This window comes from Schistocerca serialis, chromosome 4, assembly GCF_023864345.2.
Source record: "Schistocerca serialis cubense isolate TAMUIC-IGC-003099 chromosome 4, iqSchSeri2.2, whole genome shotgun sequence".
In the NCBI taxonomy this organism is placed as follows: domain Eukaryota; kingdom Metazoa; phylum Arthropoda; class Insecta; order Orthoptera; family Acrididae; genus Schistocerca; species Schistocerca serialis.
The window spans coordinates 307,171,665-307,198,160 of record NC_064641.1 but is presented as its reverse complement, the minus strand read 5'-3'; the positions used below and the strand labels follow the sequence as shown (position 1 = coordinate 307,198,160).

The 26,496-nt window shown below is 38.1% G+C and overlaps 2 protein-coding genes across 5 annotated transcripts in view; one reads left to right on the top strand and one right to left on the bottom strand.

Annotated features, from left to right (window-relative positions):
* Positions 1 to 2,309: 2,309 nt before the first annotated feature.
* LOC126473991 (translation initiation factor IF-3, mitochondrial) lies at positions 2,310 to 26,351 on the bottom strand. The gene is made up of 2 exons (XM_050101380.1): positions 25,529 to 26,351; positions 2,310 to 2,507 (listed from the first exon to the last, which is right to left on the bottom strand). The coding sequence occupies exons 1-2, from the start codon at positions 26,096 to 26,098 to the stop codon at positions 2,382 to 2,384; spliced, it is 696 nt and encodes a 231-aa protein (XP_049957337.1). The 5' UTR covers positions 26,099 to 26,351; the 3' UTR covers positions 2,310 to 2,381.
* The window catches only part of LOC126473989 (translation factor GUF1 homolog, mitochondrial), a 125,448-nt gene continuing 125,227 nt past the window's right edge, over positions 26,276 to 26,496 (top strand). For 2 of the 4 annotated variants that reach the window (XM_050101378.1, XM_050101376.1), the window contains exon 1: positions 26,276 to 26,496. In XM_050101378.1, coding sequence (XP_049957335.1) covers positions 26,381 to 26,496 — 116 coding nt within the window. In that variant the 5' untranslated portion in view covers positions 26,276 to 26,380. The other 2 variants (XM_050101377.1, XM_050101375.1) reach the window with 1 other exon arrangement.

Genomic DNA, 26,496 nt, shown 5'->3' with positions numbered 1-26,496 from the left:
ACTGTGGCTTGAGTCTTTGCTATGCTACAGAATTGAGTAGTTTATGGTCAATCTTAGGTCTGCCATATTTAACACTGCTACATCTCCTTGGCCACAAAAGCCTTCTACTGGGTTTCCCTATGACATAGGTTCTCATCCGTCTCACTTGCGCACTACAGTACTTAGGCCTCAATAGACAATAGACGCCTGTGAGTTTCCTCATCTCATGGTGAATCAACGCCCTTTGTGGCACGCGGTTCTGGACAACAGGGTTCGTTTCAAAATTCTTGTAGGCTAACTCTTTCGGCCATCTATTTAAATGGAGCACAATGCTCATTAACTCACAACCCACACCACAAGCTGAGCAGTCTCATGCACTATTATTCATGCTATGAGAAAAACTGACACTAATTGTATCTGGCAGACTGCTGGAACTTGTGCATACAGTGACCTGATTGGCTAACTTCAATGCTAAATAACTCAGGAATGGCACAAGATACCAAATTTTTTTCTTAACATTTTTCAATTTTGGGGAAGGAGAAAATCCACAAGGAGTCAGATCAGGTGAATAGAGGGAGGGGGGGGGGGGGGTGCTCTGGGATAATAGCAATGCTTTTTGAGGTCAAAAATTCTGTGGTGTAAAGTGGCTTTGTGACATGGGGCCATGTCGTGATGCATCACCCACTTGACTACAATGTCTGGTCTCAGTTGATTCACCCTTTTCCCGAGTGTTCAAGCACATCTTTGTAAAATACTTGGTGTTGGCAGTTTCTCATGGAGGAACAAATTTTTTTATGCATGATACCCCTGCCATCAAAAAAAGGCAATTCAGCATTGTTTTGATCTCTGATTTGCTCATTCAATCTTTTTTCAGTCAGGGAGATGTCTCAGTGTGCCACTCCTCACTTTGACACTTTGTACCAGTAACGTACTCAAAAATCCAAGATTCCTCAGCCGTGATCACGGTCATTAGCAACCCTCTGGAGAAGATCATTGCACTCATTCCTTTAAGTGTACTTCTTTTTCCACACAAACCTTTTGCATGTGAAAATCTTTGGTCAAAATTTGTTGTATGGTGAAAGTGTTTAACAGGTCATCCCGTTATCCTTATTGTTAAACATCGGCATGACCTCACAAGAGCACATGCACATTCAATGTTTCCATCAGTTTTTGAAGTTGATGTGAGGTTCATCTTCAACATGTTCTCAGCTTTTCAAAAATGACTTATGCCAGTGAAAAACCTATTCTCTTGATAGGGAATGGATCCATACGTCTGTTTCAACTTTTCAAATGTCAAAATCGTGGAGTCCCTAAGTTTAACATGAAACCTGATTGCGTAATGTTTCTCTGAAGTCTGCTGTTCCATTTTTGTAACACAACTTCACTAATAGCACTCTCAAAAATTACGTAATGGCTTTATGAAGCTGGAACTTGGACTGAGCATCTGAAAGGGATGAGCACACTGGGCTACACAAGTAGAACAGTACTGCATTGCCAGAATGCTCAATGTTGTCGGTCTCATTACTTTTCTCACATACCTCGTAGGTGTTTCAGTGCTCTATTAAAGTCTTCTTGCACTATCTTATCTGCCATCTCATCTTCACCTAGGTCATTTCTCTTACTTTAATACTGTCCTCAAGTTTGTTTCCCTTATATAGACCCTCTACATATTTCTTGCAGCTTTCAGCATTCTCTTCTTTGCTTAGTAGTCTGTATCATTGAGACGCAAAATCTGTAGTTCGTTGGCAATTTCTACTATTATTTGCAAACATAAAATAAAGTTAATATAACAGTAAATTTAAAAATGTTTCTTTACTTTTTCTTTATATTAGTTTACTGAAAAATTTCAGTCTTTTCATTGCATCACAGGCAATTTGAATACTGAAACCACTGCATCATCTACAGCACTCAAGATTAAAGAGATTTTGGCACACAAAACAAGTGGTTTGTCTGTCAGCAGGAGTCAGCTTGACAACAACAATCAATGATGGCTGAAAAATGCTCAATGTGGCCTCAAGTTTGTGGGTGTCTTGTTTAACAACAATCAATGATGGCTGAAAAATGCTCAATGTGGCCTCAAGTTTGTGGGTGTCTTGTTTGGTTACAATGCTGCTGTAGGAGAAGCACTATACCCTTGATTCAATTACATAGCAAATACATACAATGTGGTCCATAAATATCGATGCCAGCCCCTCATGTTAGCAATCTATTACCATAAACATAGAGACAACTGTGACACATCATATGTCTCCATAAATTGAACAGGCAAAGGAATAATTAGCAGTGAGGGTAAAAAAAGGTCAGGAATATACAAATAATCATATACAACATTTAAAATTACAAATTTATTTTGAAATTCTTATGCATTCATAATTGTTTGATTGGAAAAATTAGGAAAGCCACTATTCTTCTTTGGTTTCCTTTTTAAGGGGTAGTATCTGGAACTTCAAGTCATTTCCTTTAAACCGTTTCTGAATAATACGACCTTCATTTTTCAGGTGGGCTGTAATCTCATCATAAATCTTTTCCTGTAAAGAAATGAACAATATGTCAAAAAAGGATAAATGAAACATGGGCTCCAAAAAAAATTTAATTCAGTTAATGGAACAAAATAACTGAACAATGAAAACTGGAAGATCAGATAATTGGAATTAAACAATGGAAACTCCAAATCTGAATATCAACAATACAAGGAAACGATAAGATTGCTACTTACCGTAAAGATGACACACTAAGTTGCAGGCAGGCACAACAAAAAGAGAGTTACACATTGGCTTTTGGCCAAAGATCATACTTGTCCAAACTGCTGGAGATGGCTATTATGTAAGTGAGGTGTGCTTCCTTATGTGAATATATGTGTGTGTGGTTTCTTTCCTAAGGAATGCTTTGGCTGAAATCTATTGTGTAAGTGTCTTTTTGTTGTGGCTTAACACATCATCCCTACAATTAGAATTACAAAATAATAATTTCATGTTCTTTGCCAAACATATAAAGCATATTACATCACTTGTGAACAGATTAAAGGAAAAGATATGAAGAGTTCTTGATTACATGATTAGTCCAAAGGCAAAAAACGGGAGGGGGTATCATATTCAGTGACTTGAATTACAAAATAAAGGTGCACTGAAATTATACTGATAAGTAGAATCTTCATGATAATTTTCTTCTCCATTGTGAGTAGACTGAAATAAAATTGTTCTTGTATCATAAGGTAGGCCTATATAATTTTTTATAGACTTCATGTATCAGCAATTCAAAGGAAATAGGTCTTCCCTGGACAAAGAAATAAAGCACTTAGTAAGTCAAGGAAGTGAGACAACTTATGTGGCTACAATGAAAGATGGGGTGGACTGGTACACATCTGCAAGCTTAGATTAGTAATTAACTTAGCTACTTGTGTAATCCTTCTTTTAGGCAAGTATTTTCCCAGATGATCTTAAATATTATTCACACTGCTTTACAGAAAAGAGGATGCACATGAAGTTCTCAAGACCAATGTTAATTGTATCTTCCCGTCAGATTACAACTGTGTGTCGGATCAAGACTCAAACCCGGGAAATTTGCCTTTCTTGGTCAAGTGCTCTATCCAAGCATGTCTCATGACCCACCCTCACAACTTTAATTCAACTAGTACATGCTCATCCAAACTTCACAAAAGTTTCCTGCACACTTGAGGGACCACTTATGCCAAACAAGAACATTGCCTTAATGCTTTCCACATGCGGTGCCTCAGATCCATCTTCGGAGTAACGTGGAAGGACCCAGTGACCAGCGAAGCAGTGCTATCTAAAACTAATTGCAACAGTATTTCAGCTATTTTGAAACAGAGACGACTCCGCTGGCTGGGACACGTCCACCATATGGATCCTGACAGATTACCACATGAGGTGATGCTTGGAGAGATCTCTATAGCCAAAAGACTTGTAGGATGTCCTGTATTGAGGTTCAAGGACTCCTGTAAACGAGATATGGAGAGCTTTGGAATTGACACAAACAGATGGGAGGCACGGGCTAGCATGAGACCACAGTGGCGCGATGATATATCATCTGGAATGTCGAAGCATGATGAAGGCTTGTTAGACAGATTAAGGCAGAAAAAGCTTCGGAATGCTACCACTGCTCCTTCCTCAGCAGCCAGATACACTTGTGACAATTGTGGCAAGAGATGCCATGCTGCTATTGTCTTGACAAGTCATATCAAAAAATGCAAACACACAGACACTGCAACAATCATCTACGAAGATGCAATGATCACTTTCAAGTCCTGGTTTGACAAACACTTGTAACCTGCCAGGAAATTTCAAATCAGTGCACACTGTACTTATCATCATCAGCAGCAGCAGCAGCATCTTGGAGTTTCCAGCCTCTGGCTGGGTCTGTTTGGAAGATAAGCCTCTCCATCGTCTTCTGTCTTGCCATCATCTCTCCATCTTCACCTTGGTCCAGTCTTCTCCTTTCTTCTGGACGCATTCCTCTACTCCTTTCAGCCATCAGTCTCTCAGTCTTCCTCTTGGTCTCTTTCCTTTCAGTTTCATCTCATGTATCCTCCTGGGTATCTTCTTCTCCTCCATTTGCTTAACATGCTCACACTATCTCAGCCTTGATTTCTCTATCTCCTACTGTAATGGTTCCACCTTCATTAACTCTGATCCTCTCATTTCTTAACCTATCTGTCTTTGTCACTCCAGTACTGTTCAAGAACTTCATCTCACTAGCTAATACTTTGCTTTCCTCTCTTCCTTTCATAAACCAGTTTTCGGATGCACATGTCAGGAACAGGACACAGTATGACTAGTATAGTAGCTTTTTACTGATTTGGGGTCATCCTTGCTCCATATCAGGCTCCTGACACTCTTCCAAAATACTTCTGCTTTTCTCCCCTGCTCGTTTATTTCTCTGCCATTTTTCCCATCTTTCTGTATCAGGCTTCCTAGGTACTTGACACTCTCCACTTTCCTAAACTGTTCCCCACCAATTGATGGGTAGTACAGTGCACACTGTACTACAGGGTGAAAATTCATTCTGGAAACAACCCATCATACTGTGTTTAAGACATGTTAGTGCAGCATCCTTTCTTCCAAAGTTGCTAGTCCTGCAAGGTATGCACAAGAACTTCATGAAATTTGGAAAGTAGAAGACTAGATACTGGCCAAAACAAAGACATGAGGACAGGTCATGAATCATTATTGGATAGAGTACTCACCCACAAAAGACACAATTCCCAGGTTCGAGTAATGATCCAGCACACAGTTTTAACCTCCAAAGTACTTTCTAATCAGTGCACACGCCACTGCAGAAAGAAAATTCATTCTGAAAACAATTCCCTAGCCTGTGGGGAAGCCATGTCTCTGCAATATCCTTTCTTACAGGAGTGATAGTTCTGAAAAGTATGTAAGAAAACTTCTGTGAAGTTTGGGAGGTAAGAGACAGGGTACTGGTGAAGTAAAGCTGTGAAGACTGATGGTGAATCAATCTCAGAAAGAGCACTTGCAAGGAGGTCTCAGATTTGAGTAACAAGCCAGCACACAGTTTTAATCTGCCAGGAAGTCCAGATCAAACAATAGAAACTCCAGGATGAAATGTGATATTATAAAAAGGAAAGTTGCCACTCATCATATAGCGGAGATGCTGAGACACAGATAGGCACAACAAAAAGACCACGCACGCAAATGCAGCTCACACACACGACTGCAGTCTCAGGCAACTGAAGCCACACAGCATCTCCATTCTATAGAAAGTCCAGATCAGCGCACGCTCTGCTGCAGATCGAAAATTCATCCTGGCATTGTTAGCTGTCTTAAAACTGTTCAAAAAGGCACTGCACACAATATAAACTGCGACTGAAGTTTTTCATAGTGGTAACTGTTAAAATAAACCTCTTTATAATGTAAAACCAAAAATTTTTGAGAAATTATTAGTACAAGGCATTTCTGCTGTAAGTTGAGCTTCCCATGAAGACTAATCCATATTAAAGGTGCTCTCTCTAGCACTGTTCCAATGCTAGTGTGCTGTTTCAAGCTGTACTCAAGAGAACACTGCTACCTCTATTGAAGTTCCTATGCAGAGATGCATCTCGTCTCCTCTTGGACAAGTGAAATCCAGTAGCGCGAGGCATGTAGTTTCATTTTATGACTGTACCATGCAGCATTCACTATCAGTGCACATGCCCCCTCCCACCATCTTATTCACAAAGCGTATAGTAACCAACAAGGACTCTGAGCTCAAGATTTTCTTTGACTGGGCATAATTTATGGTATATGTTTACATAGAGACACATTAGGGCTGATACAATTTTATGTTGTGTGGGACATTTGACAGTAAACAGACAAATTGTCTAGTTTACTAATCATGAATAGAATCAAGGTGTCACCAAGCATAGCATCCCCATTCAATAGACAAATCATTACCAATAATGTTATATGTCCACACTTCACGAGACACTGTCAACTAGTATCACATTTTTCTCTTTATTTGATTAATAAACGAACAAGAACTTGCTTGCAACAATGTTCCATTTCTGCAGGTTTTGACACCACCTTGCTCAATTGCAATGGATTGAATTACCCTGCAGAAGTGGCCAACCAGCATCAGCATTGATTACCCTCAATTATGTGCTTAACAATAACCTGTTGGTCTGAAGATGTGGTTAACAAAAATCCAATGTACAATATATATAGTCATATTCAATCTTTTATTCAATGGGAGGGATGATACAATGCTGAAAGTTGTGTGCTCCAGTTTTAAGAATTTTTAAGCATACACTGTGTGTGTGTGTGTGTGTGTGTGTGTGTGTGTGTGTGTGTGTGTTTTAAAAAAAAGGAGAGTGGGTGACAGACAGGGAGAGGGGGGAGGGGGGAAGAACTGACGTTTACAATCAACAGTTATACTGACAGACAAAAAATCGTAACACCAAGAAGGAGTTATGAGACATAAAGAAAAGTTGTTAGGTGTGTTTCTCCATCTGAATGATGGTGCCTACTAAAATTTCATGCTAGTCACATAAGAGTGGTGCTAGCCTTACCACTATGAGATGAAAATCCAGTTTGCCATAAATACACACTGTAACAGTCATGAATGCAAGTAACTTTTGAGATTAGGTTTGATGAGTTGATGTTAGTCAAGAATATCTTTAGGGCAACAAAGACGCCATTATCAACTCCTAACTGAGTTTGAACGAAGTTGTATAGTAGGGCTATAAGAAGCTGGATATTCCTTCTTTGATATTGCAGAAAGACTTGACAGGAATTCAGCTACTGTACATGATTGCTGGCAGTGGTGGTTACGAGAATGTACGGTCGCAAGAAGACTGGGCTCCAGATGGCGACGTGGAACTACTGAGAGGAAAGACCATCATGTTCAGCTTATGGCTCTGATGCATCACACTGCATTTGCAGCAGCAATTTGAGCAGCAGCTGGCACCACAGTGACAAAACGAAGTGTTACAAATCAGTTACTTCAAGGATGGCTTCGAGTCAGACGCCCTGTAGTGTGTATTACAGTGATCGCAAACCACCCCCACGTGCAACTTCAGTGGTGTCAAGCAAGAGCTAATTGGAGGGCAGGTTGGAGGTCACCTGTGTTTTCTGATGAAAGCTGGTTCTGCCCTCAGTGCCAGTGATGGCCATTTGCTTGTTAGAAGGAGACCAGCTGAGGGTCTGCAACCAGCCTGTCTACTTGCTACGCACATTGGACCTACATCCGGAGTTATGGTCTGCGATGCGATTTTGTATGACAGCAGGTTGTCCCACACACCCTGACGCAAATTTGTATGTCAGTTTGGTGATTCAACCTGTTGTGCTGCCATTAACAGACAGGATTCCAACAAGATAACACTCACCCACATACCACTGTCATAACCCAACATGCTCTGCAACTTGTTGCCTTGGCCTGCACGATCAACAGATCTGTCTGCAATTGAGCACATATGGCATATCTGCGGACAACAGCTCAAATGTCATCCACAGCCTGCAATAACTATCTGGTATTGACTGACCAAGAGCAACAGACATGGAACTCCATCCCACAAACTGACATTCAGCACCTGTACAACACAATGCATGCACATTTGCAAGCTCACATTCAACATTCTGGTGGTTGCACCAGTTATTAATGTACCAGAATTTCACATTTGCAATCGTTTGTGTCACGCTTACAATAACATGTGATCTTGCAATGTTAATCGTTTAAATATATTACCTAGAGAAATGAATTCCCAAAATTTCATTACTCTGCATTAATTACTTTTTGGTACTGTGGTTTTTTTCCGTAACTTTTTTTTTATTTTTGTTGTTTATCAATAGGAATGAACTAATTTCTTTTGTAACATCAAACATCTAATTACAACTTTTCCAAAAGGTATACTGAAATTTTGGGTAACAGGTAAGACTTTGGGGTGACAAGGATAGTCAGATCACATTATCTTAAAGTTCAAGCATAAAGGTTTGTCACAAAATAAATATTTTAAATCAGTGTTACAATGCTGTTGAAAGTATGTGATTTTCAGTAGTTAATATTATAATGAATCAATCGTTTGAATACATTTTCTTTGTTTAGGTGTCATCATCCCCAGTTACATTTTTTGTGAAGATGTGTGGTTAGCGAGCCATTATGACAAGTTCTATGCATGATGAGAATAAATGGCAGATGCATTCAATTTGAACTTTGACTTCAGTGTGTGATTTAGAACCCCATATCTTGGATTTGTTTCTGCCATGCATATTCTTGAGACCGATAAAAAGAGATTTTGGCCTGTATTATAAGACTAGAGTTGCAGCAAATAAACCAGGCAGGTAAGTGTGAATTGTAGAGCAGCCATATAGGTGTACTCATTTTACATTTTCAAAAAGTTAATCTGCTGACAAATGTTGATGACTTACGCACTTGTAGGTGGAAAGTAATGGCAGTTACATACACAAGTGTAAATATTTCATCACATTATGTGAAACATAAAAAGGAAATAATGGTGTTCATATATTGTTCTTTTTTCTAAACTTTTCATTTAACTTAACTGTTCTTTATCTTCTACATATAAATTTATGATTTTGTTTCCCCAAACTGTAACAGGAAGTGTTACTAATGCATCTATAACATCTGGTCTCCACTATATGAGAAAGTGATCAAAAGTTGGTAAAATCCTTCAGTCTCAGGTTAGCTTCTCTCCTTTCCCAGTACCAACACATATTTGAAGCAAATGTTTAATTGCAGCTAACAGCAGCCAAATGAGGTATCAACTTCTGGAGAAGGCCACGTAAAAACACACAATAATCATGATAATGGAATATTGTGTGGTAACATATTACGATTAAGACATTCCATAGAGCTAAGAGTTACAAATAAATTATTACTTGCTACGCTTTTGAAGTGTCATATCATTCCTCTTGAGAGTGATAATGTTGCACTGTCAGTTTGTTGCTTTTAGAGTTGCCAGAAGAAAGAGGGATATTTGTATGATAAAGACGGAAGGAAAGTACACCCAAGATTTGAAAGTCGTGTAAACGTATAAACAGTACCACAAAGAGGGAAAATGTGGATGGCAGCAGAAAATAAAGAAAAGACAGATTAGATTAAGTTTTAATTCCATAGACACAGAAATGAGATGATCCTCTTGGGTGTGGAACAAGTCAGAAAGTATAGCATAAAAAACATAAAACAAATGACTATAATACTCACTACCCTGAGAAAATGTGTGTTCCCACATATTGGACCCCTTTTTGTACCAAGGTAAGTGATTTTAGGTCTTATAGTCTGTTCTTATTTCTAGTACGGATACTACAAATTGAGCTATTGGTTGGAAACAGAGCTATATTACTCGCAACAAATTTCATTAAGGAATAAATATACTGAGAAGCAGTCATTAGAATACAAAGTTCCTTGAACAGGTTTCTACATGATGTTCTCGAATTTATACCATAAATGAGTCTCATTACACTCTTTCGCATGCTAAAAATGTTTGCTCAGTTTGACAAGTTACCCCAGAATATGATCCCGTATGACATAACAGAATGAAAATAAGCAAAGTACACAAGTTTTTTTGTATTTACATCTTTTACATCTGATATCTTTCTCACTGCAAATACATACTTGTTTACACGCTTCAGCAATTCTGAGCAATTATTGAGGAATACCATATGTAATTAACTCCCAATCAGATGAAGACTAACTGCTTATTGTACAGGTATTTTGTAACAACATCCTTTGTTTCCTGTTAGCTATATAAGACTCGAACCATTTCGCAGAACTGCCAGTGACACGATAATGTTTTAATCTACTTAAGAGAATGCTTTGATTCACACAGGAGAAAGAAAATAATGAGAAAAAGGGTTTACAAAACAAAACAGAGATTAAGTAAATAAACATACATTTATAATTCTTGCAAAATCAAGAAAAATTCTCTCTGGCACCAATAACAGAAATGATGTCAATGACAAAATTATTTTGGGTGCTCAAGAGCTCAGCATTTAGCACCCATGCTACACAGCCCAAGACAAGTGTAGTTAAAACTATAAAAAAAAGTAATTTTTTCAAGAAATTATTATGTAATTCATGCCACTACAACAAACACACACACACAACACACAAAAATAAACCTTGGACCATGTCACGCCTTAAAACATCAGAAGTGAAGAGGATAAGTACATAGCGAAAGAACTATGATACTATATCAGATACATGTGATTAGAGAAACACTATAAAACTCCCAGAGCCATTCGGCAACAAACTAAAAGCTCCAACCTAACAGATTTAGTTTTTATAACTCAATACAGCATTACAGAAGCGTCCAGTTCCACCCATCTGCTTTGACCCATGATGTCATCAGCATGGCGGAAATGGCTACTTCCAGCATTATACAAAATGATGACAACACACACACACACACACACACACACACACACACACACACACACATGAATTAAAATGACACAATAACATCTCCCTCCAAAAATGAAATGAAACTTATGGAACAACCATGGAAAATTGAGAGTTTAGGGTGGAGATAAGATAAATATACAATAATAAATGAACACTGCACCATCCCACAACAAATAATATAACAAAAATTTAATTTACAGCATTCCACTACACTAGCAAGATCACAGGAATTGGACACTTCCCCTGGCCTGTATAGCAGCTATCGATACCAAAAAACAAACACCTACAACTCCGAAAAGTGGAACCAAAACCCCAACATCTCAAAAACCCAAATACCCCATATTCACTACACCAATTAAAACACAACCAACCTATCATAAATACACAACACACAGAACATCACAATTACAACAGAAATACTTACCAACAAAAGCCTCTGGCAATACCACCTACAATGGCCACCATACACACACACACACACACACACACACACACACACACAATGCACACACGCACTTGTGTGGCGTGCCACATATACATATCCTGAGTCTGAGCTGCCAGAACTCTCATCAACCTCATGTTGTTTCCACAAACATGACACTTAACATATTCAGCAATAAGACCAAACATCTGCAGAAACTGTATACGGACATCAAATCATCACCCATCTCAGAACATAATGATACATTCATGAACTTCACTGTCATATCCATATCTAACAAAAAATCAATTAAAAAAATTAGACTTCTTTCTGCACAACAAACACCAAACTAATCAGATCTAACAAAAATGCCAAACACATAAACAAAAAAAACCTTAACAACTCACTGAAAACACTACCACAACCCACATTACCACACCAACTACCTAAATACAAAACCACATTAGCATGAGAACAATCAAAACTCGAATGAACCCAATAACACATGTTAAACTCAGCACATCCACATCCAGCACCTGAGGACACCATCAATTACAACACATCTGCAAACACAATCAACTCAAAAACTCTGTGCCGTAGTGATGTCACACGCCACAACACTATTACATCATGAGTTAAAGCAGACAGGTGGAATTGACACTTCCGTTGACCCCTTGATACTCATCAAATTGCTTTAAGACAAACCATCCTTTCTATAACTGAAGGTGTTATGAATTTCTGTAACCAACCAAAATTCTCCACGTCATTTAGCATTATGGATATAGTTAACTTGAGAGGAAACACCTTTTTCTGGCAAATGCATCTCATTTCACAAGCACTGAACAGATTTTGGCGAGTAATAAACTACAGGTACAATGATAACTTCCCAAGGGATCTCTCCCTTCAGGGAAAGACTTAAGATTCCTGTTACTATTGGGCAGTTAATTTTAACCATAACTGTCAGTTCAGGTACCTAAAATCCTCTCCATAGAATGGGTGTTGTTGCTCTCAAATTTATTTATTTATTTATTCACACGTCAAGTTCCGTAGGACCAAATTGAGGAGCAAATTTCCACAGTCATGGAGCAAGTCAGTACATGAAGTTACAACATAAAAGCAATAACAGATAAAAATAAAATGTTTATGAAGCCGAAAAAATTCAAGCCATAAGTTTAAGTAAACACAGTCAACAATATAACAAGAATCAACTTAATTTTTCAAGGAATTCGTCGACAGAATAGGAGTTACCCATGAGGAAACTCTTCAGTTTCGATTTAAAAGTGCATGATTACTGCTAAGATTTTTGAATTTGAGTGGTAGCTTATTGGAAAAGGATACAGCAGTATACTGCACACCTTTCTGCACTAGAATTAAGGAAGTCCGATCGAAATGCAGGTTTGATTTCTGCCAAGTATTAACTGAGTGAAAGTTGCTTATTCTTGGGAATAAGCTAATACTGTTAACAAGAAATGACAGCAAGGAATTGATATATTGAGAGGCAAATGTCAAAATACCCAGACTCGTGAACAGGGGTTAACAAGAGGTTTGTGAACTTACACCACTCATTGCCCGAACCTCTCATTTCTGAGCCAAAAATATCCTCTTAGAATAGGAAGAGTTACCTCAAAATATTGTACCATATGACATAAATGAATGGAAATAAGCAAAGTAGACTAATTTTAGTATCAAATGATCACTCACTTCACATACCATTCCAACAGTACAAATGGCAGCATTAAATCTTTGAACAAGATTCTGAATGTGGGCTTCCCATGGCAGTTTACTGTCTATCTGAACATCTAGAAATCTGAACTGTTCAGTTTCACTAATCGTATGCCCATTCGGCGAAATTAAAACATCAGGTCTGGTTGAATTGTGACTTAGAAACTGTAAAAACTGAGTCATACTGTGATTTAGCATTAGTTTATTTTGTGCAAGCCATAAGCTTAGGCTATTTGAAACCAAGCCAATGTTCCACACAACATCCCTTACTACCAAGGTAGTGTCAACAGCAAACAGAAATACTTTAGAGTTACCCTTAATACTAGAGGGCATATCATTTATATAAATAAGGAACAGGAGTGATCCCAACACTGATCCCTGGGGCATCCCCCCCCCCCCCCCCCCCATTTGACTATACCCCACTCAGACTCCACATCACAGCCATTCTCAACATTGTGAATAATGTTAATTTGCTCTCTGTTGCTAAAGTAAGAGATGAATCAATTGAGAGCTACTCCCTGTATTCCGTAATGGTCCAACTTCTGCAGCAATATTTTGTGATCAACACAATCAAATACCTTAGTTAAATCAAAAAATATGCCTAGCTTTCAAAACCTTTTGTTTAACCCATCCAGTACATTACAGAGAAAAGAGAATATAGCATTTTCAGTTGTTAAATGACTTCTAAAGCCGATAGAAAATCGTGAGGTATAAAATGATCAATTATCCTTTCATACGCAGCCTTTTCAGTAACTTTAGCAAACACTGATGGCATAGAAATCGGTCTAAAATTGTCTACATTATCTCTTTCACCCTCTTTATATAGCAACTTTACTACTGAGTACTTTAATCGTTCAGGAAACTGACCATTCCTAAAGGAAAATTACAAATATGGCTAAATACAGAGCTAACATGTGCAGCACAGTACTTTAATATTCTGCTAGGCACTTCATCATACCCTTGAGAATCCTCAGTCTTCAGTGATTTAATTACTGACTCAATCTCCCCCTTGTCTGTATCACAGAGAAGTATTTCAGACATCAATCTCAGAAAGTCATCTGCCAAGAAAGTTATATGATTCCCTGTAGAAACTAAATTTTTATTTAATTTACCAGCAATGTTCGGAAAATGATTGTTAAATAATGCACATATATCTGATTTATCAGTAATAGAAATATTTTTACTATGAACTGACTTTATATCATTGACATTGTGTTGCTGACCAGACACTTCCTTCACAACTGACCATATGGTTTTAATTTTATCCTGTGAAATAGCTATTCTATTTGCATAGCACATCTCTTTGCCTTCCTAATAACATTTTAAGCAACTTACAATACTGTTTGTAATGGGCTACTGTAGCTTGATTGTGACAACTTCTAAAATTTTGATATAATTCCCACTTTGTTCCACATGATATCCTTATCCCACTAGTCAGCCACCCGGGTTGCCTTTTATTGCTAGTACCCCATTTAGAACATTCTAATGGAAAGCAACTCTCAAAGAGCATGAGAAATGTGTCAAGGAAAGCATTATATTAGTCATCTACGTTATCGGCACTATAAACATCCTGGCACTCTTGTTCCTTGAAAAGGTTTAAAAAACTCTCTATTGCTGTTGAATTAACTTTCCTACACAGTTTGTAATTAGATGTGACATTTTTTGATTACAAAAGCCTTTTAGTGTTAAATTTGTGCATCTAGGTCTGAAAGGCCATTCACTCTTTTACTAACAAAATGCCCGTCTAGTAATGAAGAATGAATAAAAATATTGTCAATGGCTGTGCTACTGTTTCCCTGCACCCTAGCTGGAAAAAAACAGTCTGCATCAGATCGTATGAATTTAGGAGATCTACCAACATGCTTTTTCTTGCACCATCATATACAAAATTTATAATGAAGTCGCCACATATAACTAATTTCTGGTACTTCCTATAAAGTGAATCAAGAACTCTCTCTAGCTTGAGCAGAAATGCTCTGAAGTCAGAGTTAGGGGACCTATAAACAAAAACAAATAGAAATTTAGTTACACTAAATTCAACTGCCCCTGCACAACATTCAAATATCTGCTCAATGCAGTGTCATGATACATCTGTGGACTCAAATGCAATACTGTTTTTTACGTACATAGCCACTCCCCCACTCCGCAAGGAACTCCTTGAGAAACAGCCAGCTAATCTGTATCCTAGTAAAGGAAGCCTCTGAATTATCAAATTATTTAAGTGGTGCTCCGATATACCAATAATTTCAGAGTCAACATCTATAAGCAGTTCACTAACTTTATCTCTAATACCTCTTATATTTTAATGAAATGTGCTAACTCCTTCTCTACTTGGAAACATGATGTCCTCTCAAGGTGAGCCCTTATTAGAGGGACTTCCTTTAAGCAGGTATACCTATCAGCTGACTTCAATGTAAAAAAGGTGAAGCTCTAACACCAACTACTACAGGAATTTTTCCATAGAGTGATCCCACCACCACCCACTACACTGTCACCTATAAGATTTGCCAGCCTCCCCTTCCTACAGCTATTGAGGTGCAGGCCATGCATGGCGAAACCCGATCTACTGATAGACCCAACTGGCACCAATGAAATGTGACTCTTGCCCTCTGCTATCAGAACCCTCTCCAGCCCCACGTTAATGCGCCTAACAACCGTGCATTAAGATGAGGCCGACCATGATGCTGAAACAGCTGCACGAAATGCAAATTAGTGCCACCAGTTTGAATAGTTATATTTAGCAGGTCACCACCTACAGTATATCCGTGTCCCTATCAAGACTGTTCCCTGCTCCACCCACTATCACTACCTGATTCTCCTGTCAGTCAGCTAAGCCAACCCTGCACTAGGCTTCACAATGCTGGTAACTTGGTACTCACTCCCTAACACTTCCTGCAACTACTGGCCCACACCTCTACCGTGCAAACTACCTAGCAGCACAACCTCCTTCTTTCTGTTAGACTTTGCAACTGACCTACGCCTCCTAACTGCTGAGGACTGCTGCATGTTCCCTACATCTACAGCTGCAAGAGGTTCCTCTCCACTCAACTCTGACAGTTGGTCATATCTATTGCATATATACAAAGTATGACTGTCTGAATACCTCCTCCTCATAGCCGCCTTCTTGCCAACTGCCAGTTCCCATTCCCCACCACCCTTCACCATCCTCAACCTATCTGGTTCCTCCTTTGTGCGTTGTAACTGCACCTGATCCTCTGTCAACTTATTTCTACTAAGATTCTGCACTCCCAGGAGAGGATGTCGCTAGAATGCCCACTGGCTTCCCCACTGTATTCCCCAATGAAACTACTATGAACAAATACCACACCGTAACCCAATACTCACAAACCTACGACAGAACTCACACTTCTCACTCATGGTAAAATTTTACAGTTACTGAAAAAAACTATATGTCTCCGTTACCTAAGTTCAGCTACACCAGAAGAACTATTTATAGAACTAACAGTAGTCTCGAAATTCTCTGTCTGCTAAGAAAGCAACTAGCCTACTTGTATTAATACTAATACACCACAGCTAATACCAATACCAACAAAACTTCACAAAATTATTAGCTAAAACCAAAAATTCCAGCAGCCACTGGAACACTCAATGAAGTTAAAACACCGAATGAAAATTTTACTGATACATTTCACTAGAAACAATGAGAAACGTCAGCTGAAAACTAAAGCACAAAATTTACTAAATGACTTGAAAGCACAGAAAACTCTAAAAAACACAGCGAGTGAATGTTTCCACAAGTTTATTGCAACGTTATTTCGCCACAAACAGCACAACACACTGCTGAAAACAAATTAAATTTAATAACTGTGTAACAGTGCACAAATAACTTTGTCAGTACTTAGCTTCATAACACCCAATCCATTGATTGTCTTAAGAGTGAGCATCTATGGCAATAATAATAATAATAATAATAAACCCCGTGGAGGCCCGGGAAAAGAATAGGCCTCCGGTATGTTCTGCCAGTCGTAAAAGGCGACGAAAAGAACAAACCACTAATAGGGCTAACCCCCCTTTTAGTGTGATTAGTTGGTTCAGGACAGAACTAAAGAAGCCTTGGACAAGCGCCTTCAAGGTCGGGGACGACGCTTGAACCCTATGCCCGCCCACAATGGTAACGACACTGCTAGCCAACTGGAAAATGATTCAAATCCAAATAGAGGTGTTTTGCAGGATTTGCTTCCTGCAACCACCCTAGAAGGAAAACAAAGACAGAGGATGAGATGGTCAGATGAAGTTAATCGACACCTCATGTTCTGTTATTACCAAGCAACAAACCTAGGAACCAACACAACTGGATACAGATCACAAGTATACACAACATTTATTACCAGATACCCAGAATTAAAATTTTTAACAGAACAACGACTAGCTGATCAGATCCGTGTAATAATCAAAAATAACACGATACCCCAGTCAGAATTAGAAAACATCAAACAACAAGTACAACAAATACTGGAACAAAATAATTGCAATCAGAAGAAGAAGAAAATACTGTAATGGACTCAAACATCCAGGAGCAAACAAACAAAGAACAACATGCATCAATTAAACAATCAGAGGATAACGAAATCTTAAGACAGCCACCAGAACAAGCACAAATAGAACACAAAATGACACACATTAGATATAGAAGAAAAATTTCAGCTGACATATATAGAATACAAAGACACAAATACAGACATTAGACCATTCTTGCATAGACTGCCAAATAACCCACAAGTCGAAACAACAATAAAAACTATCAACACAATCATACACAACAAAATAAATGAAAATACAACTATGGAAGAGTTACAACTACTGGTTTATATAGGAGCACTCACTACACAAAATATACACACTAGGCAGAGATCAGAACCAACCAACACACAGAAGAAACCCACAAAACCAGCATGCCAACACAAGCTACAGATCAGAATAGAAAAACTGAGAAAAGACATCGGACAGCTAACACAATTTATAAGAAATGAAATGTCAGAAAAAAAAGACTTAGAAGATACAAAAAAAGTGAAAATAGAAGGAAACAAAGCCAAACATTCAACACAAACCAAAAGAAATTTTACCAGACAATAGATAACACACACATTAAAATAGACAATCCACCAAACAAAAGTATATAGAGGGTCTATACAAGGGCGATGTACTTGAGGACAATATTATGGAAATGGAAGAGGATGTAGATGAAGATGAAATGGGAGATACAATACTGCGTGAAAAGTTTGACTGAGCACTGAAAGATCTGAGTCGAAACAAGGCCCCCGGAGTAGACAACATTCCATTGGAACTACTGACGGCCTTGGGAGAGCCAGTCCTGACAAAACTCTACCATCTGGTGAGCAGGATGTATGAAACAGGCGAAATACCCTCAAACTTCAAGAAGAATATAATAATTCCAATCCCAAAGAAAGCAGGTGTTGACAGATGTGAAAATTACCGAACAATCAGTTTAATAAGTCACAGCTGCAAAATACTAACACAAATTCTTTACAGACGAATGGAAAAACTTGTAGAAGCCGACCTCGGGGAAGATCAGTTTGGATTCCGTAGAAATACTGGAACACGTGAGGCAATACTGACTTTACGACTTATCTTAGAAGCTAGATTAAGGAAAGGCAAACCTACGTTTCTAGCATTTGTAGACTTAGAGAAAGCTTTTGACAATGTTGACTGGAATACTCTCTTTCAAATTCTAAATGTGGTGGGGGTAAAATACAGGGTGCGAAAGGCTATTTACAATTTGTACAGAAACCAGATGGCAGTTATAAGAGTCGAGGGACATGAAAGGGAAGCAGTGGTTGGGAAGGGAGTAAGACAGGGTTGTAGCCTCTCCCCGATGTTATTCAATCTGTATATTGAGCAAGCAGTAAAGGAAACAAAAGAAAAATTCAGAGTAGGTATTAAAATTCATGGAGAAGAAATAAAAACTTTGAAGTTCGCTGATGACATTGTAATTCTGTCAGAGACAGCAAAGGACTTGGAAGAGCAGTTGAACGGAATGAATGGTGTCTTGAAGGGAGGATATAAGATGAACATCAACAAAAGCAAAACAAGGATAATGGAATGTAGTCGAATTAAGTCTGGTGATGTTGAGGGTATTAGATTAGGAAATGAGACATTTAAAGTAGTAAAGGAGTTTTGCTATTTGGGGAGCAAAATAACTGATGATGGTTGAAGTAGAGAGGATATAAAATGTAGACTAGCAATGGCAAGGAAAGCGTTTCTGAAGAAGAGAAATTTGTTAACATTGAGTATGGATTTAAGTGTCAGGAAGTCGTTTCTGAAAGTATTTGTATGGAGTGTAGCCATGTATAGAAGCGAAACGTGGACAATAAATAGTTTGGACAAGAAGACAATAGAAGCTTTCGAAATGTGGTGCTACAGAAGAATGCTGAAGATTAGATGGGTAGATCACATAACTAATGAGGAAGTATTGAATAGGATTGGGGAGAAGAGAAGTTTCTGGCACAACTTGACCAGAAGAAGGGATCGGTTGGTAGGACATGTTCTGCGGCATCAAGGGATCACCAATTTAGTATTGGAGGGCAGCGTGGAGGGTAAAAATCGTAGGGGGAGACCAAGAGATGAATACACTAAGCAGATTCAGAAGGATGTAGGTTGCAGTAAGTACTGGGAGATGAAGAAGCTTGCACAGGATAGAGTAGCATGGAGAGCTGCATCAAACCAGTCTCAGGACTGAAGACCACAACAACAACAACCAAACATAACAGACATGGAACACTTCTGGAGCAACATATGGTCAAACCCGGTACAACATAACAGGCATGCACGGTGGATACAAGCAGAAACAGATACATACAAGACGATACTACAAATGCCTGAAGTGATAATTTTGCAACATGAAGTCACCCAAGCAATTAATTCTACTCACAATTGGAAAGCCCCTGGAAAAGATAAAACAGCAAATTTCTGGCTAAAGAAATTCACCTCAACACATTCACATCTAACTAAATTATTTAACAGTTGCATTGCAGACCCCATACACATTCCCTGATACACTTACACATGGAATAACTTACCTGAAAACTAAAGATCAAGCAGACACAGCAAACCCAGCTAAATATTGCCCCATAACATGCCTACCAACAATATACAAAATATTAACTTCAGTCATTACACAGAAATTAATGACACATACAACACAGAACAAAATTATAAATGAAGAACAAAAAGCCTGTTGCAAAGGAGCACGAGGATGTAAAGAGCAACTGATAATAGATGCAGAGGTGACATATCAAGCTAAAACCAAACAAAGGTCTCTACACTATGCATACATTGATTACCAAAAAGCTTTTGATAGTGTACCCCACTCATGGTTACTACAAATATTGGAAATATACAAAGTAGATCCTAAATTGATACAGTTCCTAAACACAGTAATGAAAAATTGGAAAACCACACTTAATATCCAAACAAATTCAAATAATATCACATCACAGCCAATACAGATTAAGCATGGAATATACCAAGGAGACTCATTAAGTCCTTTCTGGTTCTGCCTTGCTCTGAACCCACTATCCAACATGCTAAATAATACAAATTATGGATACAATATTACTGGAACATACCCACACAAAATCACACTTCTGCTATACATGGATGATCTAAAACTACTGGCAGCAACAAATCAACAACTCAACCAATTACTAAAGATAACAGAAGTATTCAGCAATGATATAAATATGGCTTTTGGAACAGACAAATGTAAGAAAAATAGCATAGTCAAGGGAAAACACACTAAACAAGAAGATTACATACTGGATAATCACAGCGACTGCATAGAAGCGATGGAAGAAACAGATGCCTATAAATATCTAGGATACAGACAAAAAATAGGAATAGATAATACAAATATTAAAGAAGAACTAAAAGAAAAACATAGACAAAGACTAACAAAAATGTGAAAACAGAATTGACAGCAAGAAACAAGACAAAAGCTATAAATACTTATGCTATACCAATATGGACCTACTCATTTGGAGTAGTGAAATGGAGTAACACAGACCTAGAAGCACTCAATACACTTACACGATCACAATGCCACAAATATAGAATACATCACATACATTCAGCAACTGAAAGATTCAAATTAAGCAGAAAGGAAGGAGGAAGGGGATTTATCGACATAAAAAACCTACATTATGGACAGGTAGACAATTTAAGAAAATTCTTTATAGAACGAGCAGAAACTAGCAAAATACACAAAGCAATCACTTATATAAATACATCGGCTACACCACTGCAATTTCATAACCACTTCTACAACCCTTTAGATCACATAACATCAACAGATACGAAGAAAGTAAATTGCAAAAAGAAAACACTACATGGCAAGCACCCGTATCATCTAACACAGCCACACATCGATCAAGACGCATCCAACACATGGCTAAGAAAAGGCAATATATACAGTGAGACAGAAGGATTCATGATTGCAATACAGGATCAAACAATAAACACCAGATATTACAGCAAGCATATTATTAAAGACCCCAATACCACAACAGATAAATGCAGACTTTGCAAACAACAAATAGAAACAGTAGATCACAGCACAAGCGGGTGTACAATACTAGCAAATACAGAATACCCCAGAAGACATGACAATGTAGCAAAAATAATACATCAACAGCTTGCCTTACAACATAAACTTATAAAACAACACGTTCCCACATACAAGTATGCACCACAAAATGTACTGGAGAATGATGAATACAAACTATACTGGAACAGAACCATTACAACAGATAAAACAACACCACATAACAAACCTATCATCATAATCACCAATAAAAAGAAGAAATTGTGGTGTCACCGCCAGACACCACACTTGCTAGGTGGTAGCCTTTAAATCGGCCGCGGTCCGGTAGTATACGTCGGACCCGCGTGTCGCCACTATCAGTGATTGCAGACCGAGCACCGCCACACGGCAGGTCTAGAGAGACTTCCTAGCACTCGCCCCAGTTGCACAGCCGACTTTGCTAGCGATGGTTCACTGACAAATTACGCTCTCATTTGCCGAGACGATAGTTAGCATAGCCTTCAGCTACGTCATTTGCTACGACCTAGCAAGGCGCCATTATCAACTGCTATTTATCTTGTGACGCATGGACCGTCAGACCGATGTTCACCAATTATGGATTAAAGTTAAGTATTCCAGAAGCTACGTACTATTTTTGCTACTATAAAGACCTTGTCATTTTCCAGACCTCACGCCATCCTGCGTGAGCTTAAACGCGTGCCCTTCGGCCTCCCGATTGGCTGTCTTGCCAGTCCACAAAAGAAATTAACACAACTAATCGAAATATCCATACCCAATACAACAAATATACAAAAGAAAACAGGAGAAAAAATTGAGAAATACATCCAACTGGCTGAGGAAGTCAAGGACATGTGGCGTCAGGATAAAGTTGACATTATACCAATTATACTATCAACTACAGGAGTCATACCACACAATATCCACCAGTACATCAACGCAATACAGCTACATCCAAACGCATACATACAACTACAGAAATCTGTAATTATTGATACATGTTCAATTACCCGAAAGTTCCTAAATGCAATGTAACATATACTGTACAGTTAAAAGGAAGTCACGCTTGATCAAGGTCCGCATCACTTTCCATTTTTAACCAGACATAACGTCTGAGAAAGGGATGTATAATAATAATAATTTCATGTGCCTCTATGCCCTGACACAAGGGTCTCGACTGGACACCACTTGTGTGATTTGTGTCACCAACCAACCACAGTAGCCCTATTGAGGGGAAGAGGACTCACACAGTTTAAAGTGGTATTCAAACCACACGTTGTCACTGATGAATCTTCACATCATCGATTGGTGAAGGCTAGTTTAAATGCAAGTTGAAAGATCTTCATGGTTTGAATGGCATTCAACCTCGTGACCTCTCCGTTTACAGCATCACACTTGACCACCAGATCAGCAGGTCCTACTATCCATGGAATGAGGATATATATAGGAAAAGGAGTACATTATCTGGGCAATCCTAATATAAATAAGGTATGGCAAGTGCCTCCGAGGTTGCTCTTTATATCTGTATCTCACATAGAGACAGAAAGTCTTTTTGTAGATGTTAGTACCATCCTCACAATGCAGGTTAACTAAGCCAAGATTCCCATTCCTTATAACAAACAACACTCCACACTATGGAATAGTGTATTGCTATTGCATGGCAAGAGCTTATGAATACAGCATATTAAAAGCAAAACTGAATGGGCCTACAGTGTACTAGGAGCACAATCCTTGCCAAGTTCCAAGACATCCTTCACCTAGCCTGTACACACCCAAGATAGCCACAATTCCTCAAGTTCATTGCCTTTTGGCATGACTGAAAAGTGGGTGGGAGATGAGAGTTATTGAATTTATAGATGGAGTAGTAATTCAACTTGTAAACCCTTAATTCTTTAACGATTCAAACTCCCGTGTATAAAACAGCTTCAATCTTCTGATCACTTTACAAATTAGTTAATGTGTTAAATATTTGACGTTAAGCATGTAAGTGAGAAAAAGTTTAGAAAAGATTTGAAATTACATTTAAAGTGTGTCAGAAGTTGCTAAGTGTTCTAATGATCACACACTGAATGATTATAGTCATGGTAACCTGTGCTCCATTTTAAGCAAAAGCAAGTTTTTCTCACATTTCAATGTTAATGACGTATCTCCCACATTATGTGTTGTACAATTACATAATTTTGTAGGTATGTTTAGTGGTGTGTGTGGATACTGTGCATAAATGTAAGAAACAGGGAAAATATGTTGCAAACAGAATTAGCAGTAAAAAAAATTACAAATTAAATTGTCATGCCTGATTGATAGTTTTAAAGTCTGAACAGTGAAAATGTAGTAAGTGATAAACTTTCTATCTTTCATCATTTTGTGGAGGGTGTCGGCAAGAAAAAGTTTCATAGAGATTTGAAGTTGTGTGTAAAGTTTAAGTCACTAAGTGAGCTCAATTTCAAATACCGGAAGAATATAAACAAGATACTTGCATTCCATGAGGTATGCAGCTTCAAGATACATACATACTTTCCGATTGTAACACTGGTCTTATTGTGTTAAAGCTCTATCATAATATTATGCCTTTTAATGAGTTAGCCTAGATCACGACAGCATTTTAAATTTCTAAATTCAGTCAATAATTATACGAAATATTGAAAATCAAAGTTTTATTGCCTCTGGAAGCCATTAGCTATGCAATATGCAATTGGAAACATGAACTGGGATAGCTATGTAGTAACACAACTAGCAACTAGGATGCGATGGGCAGAGGGACCATAACAGGTACTGTAACGCAAAAGAGTGTAAAGGCAAATAATGGTTTTTACTAGACATTTGTGAACTGCATGATTCACTGAAAGGATTGTTCTCGTCATGCAGTTCAGAGAAGTTTAAATGGCAAGGAGAAATCGGCTGCTAAATTCAGTGTGGTGTATAAAGCATATATTAAACAAAGTTTTACTTTCTCTGGGTTACTTTGAGAATGAAGGAAAATAATGTGCACTCCTGTCACATTATACTTTTATTAAGTACAGAAGACAAATAAATAAAAATAAAATACGATACACTATTTCTACGTAAAGAGTTTGAGTGAGACAGTGACTGCTCCTGCGTCCTCCCCCTCCCTGAAACCTAGGTTGTGGTAAAGACTGATATATATGGAAGAAAGATATCTTAAACATACATTTGTTCCACAAGGGGTTTCCTAAATTATGTCTGGACATATCAAAATCATATTGAAGTACTGACCAACATGACAACAATAAAAACCTGTGTATACAGAAGATAACTGTAGAAACTAACATCTCCAGTAAAGAAAACCAGATCTCTCTCCTGAAATAAATTTAACTGCTCAAAGTTCTGATATTAAGTGAAATGACCAGCCTGTTTTTAGGCTTGCATAGCCTTCTGCAATTCTTGCAGATAGAATCAAAAAGGTTATACTGTTAAAGCAAACAATTATAGGATTTGGCCCAAAAGTTTCCTATGATAATAATGAATAAAGGGTCACATAAATGCAACAAACTGCGTAAACAGCTTTCATATACCTGCAAACCAGGATTTGCACAAGGTCGGGCTATAAGAAATGTTAGCAACGAAAAGCAACTGATTCAAATGCAATGATTTTCCATCCAAAAGATGTAAGCCATTTAACATGCATAAGATGCAATTAATTAGAAAATGAGGAGGGAATCTTCCACCAATGCATCTTACAAATTCGGAAGTAAACTGTGAAAACTTGGTTTGAAGTAAACTTTAATGTACCATGTAAGCAGACCTGGCATCATACAGCCCAGTAATACAAAATTTTCTCCCTTGGTAGTAAGAAAATCAGAAACACAGGTGGCAAGGATTGTTACGACACACGGCCATTCAGCTACAAGTACTCAAAACAATGGTTACAACATTCAGCAAATTTTCATAAATAAGCACAACTTGTTAATCACCAGGCAGTTCATTTCTTGGGAACTTACACTTTTTGACTGATCTGGCTCATCACCACTAATGACAACTCGTACTTCAAAGTTCTTAGCTAACCATTTAGAAATGTTCTTCAATCTTGCATGTAAGTCATGGTCACCTATTTTAGTCGTCAATGGCAACAGTTTGGAACCTTTAAAACCGGTATCCTTTTTCAATTTCTTTAGATCTTTATGTCCTTTCTCTTCTTCTAGATACTGGGATTCAGTAAGAAGCTTGTACACAGGCCTCTGTTGGCTTGAATCTAAATCTGTTACTTTCAGTAATTTTAAATCACGCCTCTTTGATAGCTTTTGTGCTTCTTCCAGTGAAACTACTGATATACTTCCGTCCGTACCATGTAATGTAATTTTAGGGATGTGTGGTTGTTTTTTTTTCGTTCCTATACTCTTGTCTTGATTTGTTTCTAATTCATGTTTTGTCGCGTAATTAATGAAACCTACATTTTTCCATGGCACTGCGTGTGACAATAAAGTTGCTGGGATGATATGACACCTATCATTCGTAAAGTGTTGTATCAGGCGCTTACCGAAGCACAGACTTTTGATGGTTCTACTAGCCATTGGTACGCACTCGTTTTTCTTCCATGCACACAGTCCCTGTTAAAACATTTATGTTAATATTTACACATTCATATACAGTCCTTATTACTGAATTACACCGTTGTCAAGTAAGCAGCGCGACTGATCCTTCTATCAACAAACAAACCAAAGCAAATATTCTAAAGATGGTGCATTTTTGGGGTTCACATTTGTATACAAACATTTCAATAACAGTTGTGTTGAGGTATTACAATGGATGTGGTGGAAGTTGTGACACAGATAGCGCGTGTATGAAAACAGGAAATGGGCTTTGTATATCGTAGCAGCATTACGCTTTGTTGTAAGAAACTATGTGTTCGTTTCCCATATTCAGTGCGAACGGAAAGGAAACAATGGTTCCGTTTTTCTCAGAGGTTAAT

Bases quoted from the DNA above. Each gene is read 5' to 3' on its own strand.
- LOC126473991 (XM_050101380.1), bottom strand. From the start codon at position 26,098: ATGGCTAGTAGAACCATCAAAAGTCTGTGCTTCGGTAAGCGCCTGATA. The intron at 2,508-25,528 runs GTAAGTTCCCAA...ATTTCTTTACAG, and splicing joins AGCCAGATCAGTCAAAAAGT to GAAAAGATTTATGATGAGAT.